General features: G+C 38.2%; 1 protein-coding gene across 2 annotated transcripts; it reads right to left on the bottom strand.

The window, feature by feature from the left end:
- Nucleotides 1-2,203: 2,203 nt before the first annotated feature.
- Nucleotides 2,204-8,374, bottom strand: LOC125489262. Of its 2 annotated transcripts, none has more exons than XM_048624546.1 (4): nt 8,106-8,374; nt 7,185-7,490; nt 5,007-6,543; nt 2,204-3,997 (listed from the first exon to the last, which is right to left on the bottom strand). In XM_048624546.1, exons 3-4 carry the CDS (start codon nt 5,968-5,970, stop codon nt 3,969-3,971), a joined length of 993 nt encoding a protein of 330 aa, XP_048480503.1. In that variant the 5' UTR covers nt 5,971-6,543; nt 7,185-7,490; nt 8,106-8,374; the 3' UTR covers nt 2,204-3,968. The 2 variants fall into 2 exon arrangements, with proteins under 2 accessions (XP_048480503.1, XP_048480502.1); XM_048624545.1 differs by having other exon boundaries at nt 7,185-7,493; nt 8,106-8,373.
- Nucleotides 8,375-8,594: the final 220 nt, after the last annotated feature.

The raw sequence follows: 8,594 nt of genomic DNA, 5'->3' as shown, positions 1-8,594 counted from the left end.
TACTAACATTATTCTAGATGGGAATAAATTGGACCTAGTTAATGATACTGTCTTTCTTGGGATGACTATAGATTCAAAGTTACAGTGGGGACCTCACATTGAAAAATTGGCTGGAAGGTTGAGCTCCGCAGCTTTTGCTGTACGGAAAATTAGACAACTGACCGACGTTGACACCGCCAGATTAGTTTACTTTAGTTATTTCCACAGCTTATTATCGTATGGCATTTTGCTTTGGGGTAGAGCAGCTGATATTGAAACTATATTTGTATTACAGAAAAGAGCCATCCGCTCTATATACAAACTTGGTTCCAGGGATTCATTGAGAGAACTATTTAAAGAAATTAACATCCTTACAGTTCCATGTCAGTTCATTTTTTCCAATTTAATGTATGTACGAAAGAATATTTCAACTTTTGATACAATTGGCAGTAATCATGACATTAATACCAGGAACAAGCACAAGCTGGCTTTTCCAGCGATGCGTCTAGCGAAAGTTAATAAATCGTTTTAGGATACTGTATTAGATTTTATAATAAGCTTCCAACAGAATTTACTCAAATGCCAGAGAATAAGTTTAAGTGTTACATTAAAGAGAAACTCTGTAAAAAAGCTTATTATAAAATTGATGATTACTTAGAGGACGTTAATGGATGGCTGTGATAAATAGTTAGCTCTGCTCATATTATTATAATAATTATTATTAAGCTTATAAGTATTGTATACTAACTAGTATTAAGTCTTTTTTTGAAAAGATGGCTCAGGAGTTTCTTGCCTCCGTTCTTCTCCTTAGACAGAAAGAGCCCCCCTTATCCGAACGGAGAGTAGTTTGTAAAAATTTACGTTCATCAGAAAATTTTATATTTTTACGATGAATAAAAAATTTTGAGTTTGAGTTTGAGTTTTGAGTTTCTCGTTTTGAAAGTTTGGTGTCTCATAATTCAAAGAATAATAAATAAAATAAATATATTTCTTTTGTCATTGGTAGAATAACTCTTTGCCAATAAAAATATATAGTTCAATTGAGCCTAAGTCATTTCATTTTATATCTACAAGTGTTTTTCTGAGGCGGTCCGAAGATAATACGGTCTTGCCTGTCAAAATTGTCGATTTTCATATTTATGACTGTATAGCCCGTTTTTTTGCTTACATACTTGCTGGTAATTTGTCATATGTCAAGATAATACATACTGTTTATCGTCTTTTAGGGAAAATTGAATAATACAAAGCGTTTGATATATTTTTTTCTATGGAAAATCGGTCCTTTTATTGATTAAACACGAATTTTTAAAACGAGAAATCTCACTTTTAGAACAATATTTGATATTTTTAGACTTAATTACAAAAAAAGAGCATTTAAACCATTGATTATCTAAATAATATGTATGTAGTTATATGTAGAAGCAGCTATAGAGCTAAATCGCGGGTGAAAGTATTCGTTCAGCAGCATGGGAGATCGTCAACAACTGTCTACGAAGTATCATACGAAGACACTGGCCGAACACCATCGAGCTATGGAAGGTTACAAACCAAAAGCCTATAGACATAGACGTCCAAGAGCGAAAATGGCGATGGCTGGGCCACACACTGCGATGACCTGATGATCATATCCCAAAAATGGCCCTACAATGGAAACCCCAGGGCGGTTCAAGGCGACCCGGTCGACCAGCTCATACCTGAAAGCGGTCCATATTCAGCGAGGCCCAAGAGAAAGAGAAGTCGTGGCCAGAGCTGAACTTGCTGGCCCACGACAGAGAAGGATGGAAGCGCCTGGTGTCAGCCCCAGACTCCTCGGAAGAGTAGCGGGATTGAAGAAGAAGAAGAAGCATGGGAGAGCCACCATACGAAGTTAAAAAATGAGGACAAGATTTAAATAGCCCTTGAGCAGCTATAAATCAAAATTAATCCTGGTGCAGACAGCATTACCTCATAGCTTCTGAAACCTGGAGGTATTACTAGTCTCGAAGCCTCGGACAGCTCAAGAAGTAGTGCAAGTCGGTTGCTTGTAATGGTATAACACCGCAGGCATCGTACGAGAGTGTCGTGGTATTTTTTCAACAATGGCACAGAATAATAACTAGTACCAGGTACAGAAGCCCATCTTCGCAATGGCCTGCAAAGAAATATGACTCCATCCCATAAGCAATAAGTGTATGTTGCGTGGACTGTAGGTTTGGCTGGCTGGTCTTCTTCATTAAAACCAAAGTTTCACAGTGAGACAGTATTTTATTTATCACAACACAAGAGCACCGTACAGCAGTTATATTGTAACAGTATAGGATACGGAAGTAACCATAAACAATAAATTAAAAATATACCTGTGTTGCCATCAACATATTGCCGCCCAAGAAAGAGCAAACGATAAATTAACTCAAGAGATAACATTTGTATGACCAAATAAAGTGCAATCATGCTTAAACACTTATACCTAACATAGTTTACATAGTATTTACTTAGGCATTTTTTGTACATTAGATATTATGTCAACTCTAACTTGAAAGATACCTATCGAACAACAAGTTATGAAAATAAAGTTTATATAAACAAAGCTGACCGTTTTTAATTTATGTATTTACCTAACCAACATATTTTATGAATACCTGCTATAACCATATAGAAGAGTACTTAAGTATATAATAGTAAATCTAACTATAACGATTATGCACCTAAATGTAACTAATTTCAACTGTAAACACACATGTAAGGCATATACTTTAATTTAACAAAATATTATTTAACTGCATCTTAAATGCTAATCAAGTATGTAAGTATATAACAGCATTTTACTAAATCTTAATCAGTAGTAAAACTTTATATAAGGTAAGCACACATTTAACTATAGTAACGTTTATCTAACAATTAAGGTTGTAATTTCTTTACATTATACAAACAACTTAACTAATTTTTAACTATAAGTACCTATTCATAACAACAATAGACATAGTCTTAGTAGTATCAATGACATACAATGAAACAATCTTAAATCTATAAAAAAATACCTATTCATAATCATTTTTCAATAGGTAAAACGCTTATGCTCTGCAATGACCTAGTATACAATTTACCATCAGCTGTTTTTAACTGAAAGGCTCTGACCTTGCCATCATTTCCAGGGAATACTTTCACGACCCGTGCCATGGGCCACACCAGAGGTGGAGAATTGGGCTCTCTCATAAGAACTAGTGAACCTTCAGTTACATTAGGCATAGATTGACACCACTTACTTCTATTTTGCAAAGTATTTAAATAGTACTTATACCAAGCCTTCCAAAACCTTTGTTGCAACTGTGTACATTGTTGCCAGAAGCTTAGCCTATTGTTCCTAGTTTCAGAATTATCTACCTCGGGATACATAGTTAGAGACGTGCCTATAAGGAAATGCCCCGGAGTCAGGTAGCAGTAATCATTTATATCCTCAGAGAGGGGCAAAATAGGGCGTGAATTTAGCACAGCCTCTATCTGACATAATACAGTATTTAACTGTTCATAAGTTAATGCAGCATCTAACACAATGCGCTTTAAATGATATTTCATGCTTTTCACAGCGGCTTCTGCAAGCCCAGCGAACACCGGTGCATAGCTAGGTGTGAAATGAAACTTTATGCCTTCTTTGGCAGTATATGCTTGCACAAGTCCCTGATGATCAGCAGAACTATTAAGTTTGTACAGTTCCACCAGCTGGTTCCTTGCTCCTCGAAAACAACCACCATTATCACAGAATACCTCGCTGGGCAGGCCTCGTCTACTTGAAAATCGTTTAAAGGCTGCAAGGAACGCCTCAGTAGTGAGATCAGAGGTCAATTCCAAATGAATTGCCTTCGTGACAAAACACACGAATATACATACATAACCTTTGCTAATAATAGCTTTTCTAACACGCGAATTTTTTACTTTGACAGGCCCAGCGAAGTCAATGCCTATTTTCTGGAATGGTCTGCATGGTGTGACTCGCTGAGGAGGCAAGGATCCCATTAGCTGCTTCGCTGCACAAGCTTTGAGCCTAAAACAAACCAAACATTTATGAGTTACCTTTTTTACTTGCCGCATTCCATTTATTAACCAATATTTTTGATTTAAGTTAGCAAGAAGCGATTTAGGCCCGGCATGTAATAACCTTTTATGCTCACTTTGTATAATAAGTTCAGTTATTCGTGATTTTTGAGCTAAGATGATAGGATGTTTTTGTGATAGCGGTATGTCAGAGTTATCAAGTCGCCCTCCTACTCTGATCAAGCCGTCTTTATCTAAGAAAGGATGTAGAGATTTCAAGGGTCCTCGCACGCAGTTGCCCTTTCGCAATGAGTTTATTTCATCACAGAAATAAATAGATTGCTCATGCTTTATTATTAAACGCAACGCATGTTGTAACTCATCAGGAGTCAGTGTTTTATCATGAATTTTTGTACCACTCTTTAAGTTATTACAAAACCTAAGGATATAAGCTATCACCCTAGTCATTTTATCTATACCTGAATATTTATTTAAAATTTCAGATAATATGTCCTGTTCGATACCTGTAGTAAGTACCACTTTAGCAGGCAGTGGTGTGGTTTTGGATTTCTTCATCTCTGGCAAACTGACAGGCAGATCTAAGTCTTTACTTTCAAATTTGTACTCTGATTGCAGGAACTCTGGCCCCTCCCACCAGAGGGCGCTGTTCGGAAGCTCCTGAGGACTTATACCTCGACTTATGAGATCAGCAGGGTTAGCTGTGGATGGCACATACAGCCAGGGCCACTTATTAGTTTTCTGCTGTATTACCCCTACTCTGTTCGATACATAAGCTTGTAGTTTAGTTGTTTCAGTTTGAATCCAAGCCAAAGTTATTTTAGAATCAGTGAATAAGTACACATCATCAATTTTTACATTTTCATGCAAAGTGTTATACACTCGCTCCATTAAAGTGGACAAAAGCAAGGCAGCATTTAGCTCTAACCTAGGTATGGTTAAGGGGTTCGCGCGTGGGTTAACTCGCGACTTTGAACAGAGTAGGTATAATTTAGCCTTACCTGTTTTGTCGACCACACGATGATAAATGCAGCACCCGTATCCCGTCGTACTGGACGCATCAGCAAAACCTATTAGTTGCTCAGTTACTGCTGTGTTCGTTGGAATGTACCTATTTATATTGATAGGCTGCATAGCCGCTAGACTCCTAACAAATTGAAGCCACTCATCAGCTAGCTCAGCTGGAATACGTTCATCCCAAGCAGTATTATTATACCAAATCCTTGATATTATACTTTTAGCTTTTATAACTATTGGACCCGCAAAACCTAAGGGATCATAGAATTTAGATATGTAGCTAAGCACTTCCCTCTTCGTTATAACCTCCTCATTGAAAGGCACTGGGCTGTTTATTATAAAACAGTCCTTCTGTACATCAAGATTAAGCCCCAAAGCCTTCATACTATAGTTACCTTTCTGAAGTTCAAGCTGACTAAATTGCTGCTCAGCCTCCGGTATGTCAGCCAATATAGAGGGTGTGTTAGAAGCCCATTTATGCAAACTAAAGCTCCCATAACTTAACATTTCACACAACTGCCGTTTTGCTTCAATTAATTGGTTTAAATCCGAACATGAATATATAATGTCATCAACATACGTACAATTTTTTATTATAAAAGCTGCTAGAGGCAGGTCATGCTCGTGGGTTTTTGCAAGCTCAAATAAACAGCGCGTCGCTAAATAGCTTGAAGATTTCATACCATAACTGACGGTATCAAGACGAATACACCGTATAGCCTGACTAGAGTTATCGCGCCACAGAATGTTCTGAAGTGAAGTGTGCTCCGGGTTTACCAGTATATTGCGGAACATTTTTTTAATGTCAGAGCTCAAAGTGTATTCCCCATATCTATACAATAGCACAATGTCAAACAATTCTTTTTGCACTGTAGGTCCATTGAGTAAAATATCATTTAAAGATATTTTTTTATTTGTTTTCATACTACAATCAAATACAACCCTCATGGGCGTACTTTTACTATTTTCGTTTATTACCGAATGATGCGGCACAAAATAAATTGGATCCTCATTGAAATTGTATGAGTTAATATCTACATAGTGCCCATGCCCCAGGGCTACATAGTCATCAATAAACTTTTGATAATTTGTAAGCAAATTGATGTTCTTTTGCAGTCTTTTTTCTAGACTGAGAAACCTGTGTAATGCTAGGTCAAATGAGTTGCCTAGAGATTCATTAATGTTGCCGGTTTCTATTTTCAAAGGTAAGTCAACAGTAAACTTGTTGTTTTCAAGCTTTACTGAGCTTACAAATAATTTTTCTGCCAACTCTTGCTCTGAATCCCGCTCTTTTAGTAACTCCGGAACACTCTCCACTTCCCAAAGCTTTTTTATATTGTCACTTACATCTGATTCACATTTAGCACAAAAAAGAGATACAACCTGATCCTTTATAATGGTATCTGTTAATGCTCCGGCGATGACATGGCCAAACTTAGTGTTGATGATGCTTGGAGATGAAGGTGGTAGCTGATGGTTGGTTGAAGGCGAGCGTTGGGCCTCCTCAAGCTGCAGCAACACCTGGAAAAATACACCAGCACCAATTAGCATGTTAATCTCGGATGGCTGATTGAATGACGGGTCAGCCAAGGTGATATCAGCGGGGATGTTCAAGCTTTTTAAGTCTACTGGTGACTGTGGTAATTTGCATGTGATCTTTTCCACTACATGACAGTCCACCAGGGTACTAAAGTTAGTTGTCAATGAATGAACTTGCAATGGTAAACAATAGCTGACTTTATTATTACTCCCAGTCACTCCGATGAGGTTTAGATTGTTTTGCTCGGGTGTAAAGCCCAAGACCTCCACGGCTCTTGTTGTAATGAGTGACACCTGTGAACCGGAGTCAAGGATACATTTTATATGAACTTCCTGTCCATTTTTCGCAAATACTTTGACCCGTGCTGTTGGGATTAATATATCATTTGCAGAGTCTCCAGAAAGGAGAACTACTGACCCTGGGCCACTTTCTTCGTCGAGGTGGAGCAGTGTGTTGTGATTTTTTTTGCATTGCCCACACCTAAAGTGGAATTTACATTTGCCAGGATGTATATTTAAACATGTGTTACATAGGTTATTTTTTCTTGCAAATGACACTCTGTCTTGGGTAGATAGTAATTTAAATTTTGGGCAAGTATATAATTTGTGATTGGTACACTTACAGTATAAGCACTCCATTGTAGAATTGGTTGTTGTTGCCAGAGTAACTTTACTCTTTGTTATGCTTGCCGGCTGCCGTTTCCCAGATGTGGCTGTCTCGCTATGATCGGTGTTCTCCAAAGCAAGAGCTCGCCTCTCCAGATAGGAGAGGAAATCTTGAACTGTTGGGTCATTCTCCACTTTTCTCTCCAGTTGATATGACCTCCAGCTGTATGTGTCTAACTTACGCTGCAGAATACCCAGTAAAAACGGGTCTTTGTCATCGACATTCACCTGTAGGTTGGTGAGAGCGCTCATAGTCTGGTTCACTACTGAAACAAAAGTCCTTAAATCGTTAGCGCCTGCATACTTGGGCAACTTTTCCAAGTCTAACAGGGTGTTAACATGCTCGTTTACTATCTGATATTTGTTGTAAAACCTTTTGCTTAACAACTGCATGGCTTCCTCGTAACTCGCTGAGTTGAGTGGTAAATTTTTTACTAAGTCGAAAGGTTCACCCTGAAGGTAAGATCGCAGGTAGTATAATTTCTGTACATTGTCTAGGGATTTGTCATTATGAATGACTGACTTGAAAATCTCAATGAACGTTACGTATTCCGAGTATTTACCTGAAAAACTTGGAATGTTTATGCTTGGTAACTTTGTCCTACTAGAAATGGTACTGGTACCTGACTCCGGGGTTTCACTAGCACTACTATGCGACTTAATGCTTTGGTTTAACACAGTTAAACAATGGAAGTATTTATCCTCGACTTCACCAACATCCTCAGTGTCTGACAAGTCTAATGCCAAAATATCCTTATTAAGCTGATCATAATCAGCAAACGTGGTTGTCAACCTATCTCTTTTTGTAATGAGAGTTTCCACTTCACTTGACTTAAAATTTTCGCTATTTACAAATGAAAACAATCGCGTTACAATACCTTTTGCATAGCCTCTCTGGGCCTTTAGAGCTTTTAGTTGTTCCTCCATTATGATACACAGTTAAATTACACAATTTATCGTATTTGTTGCGACTCTAATGTTAGCTATTTACAATTACAGTTATTTACAGCTAAACTTTGCACTAGAAATCGAAAATTGAAAGCAAATTACAAATTGTTGCAACCACCACGCCAAATAAAATAAGATGGCGAATTTGTTGACGTCGCATACGCCGTTCCGCTAGAGGGCGCAAGTTTCGCAAACGCAGCGCAGGCCTGCCAACCTAACTTTTCTTACTTGACGTATGGTATGAACCAATGAGACTCGTCCGCTGCAGACTCGGAGTTCTTTGACGCGACGTGATTGGACGTTGGTCGCTTCCCACGTCTCGTTGTTGATTCCGTCTTCCGTCTTCGCCGCTCGAGTGGGACGACTGGCACGATGCTATCTTCTTTCCCTTTCTCTCTTGCCGCGATATGAATTGGAAT

The sequence above is a fragment of the Plutella xylostella genome, chromosome 12 (genome assembly GCF_932276165.1).
Source record: "Plutella xylostella chromosome 12, ilPluXylo3.1, whole genome shotgun sequence".
NCBI lineage: Eukaryota > Metazoa > Arthropoda > Insecta > Lepidoptera > Plutellidae > Plutella > Plutella xylostella.
The sequence above is the reverse complement of the archived record's forward strand: the minus strand, read 5'-3'. Positions and strand labels throughout refer to the sequence as shown.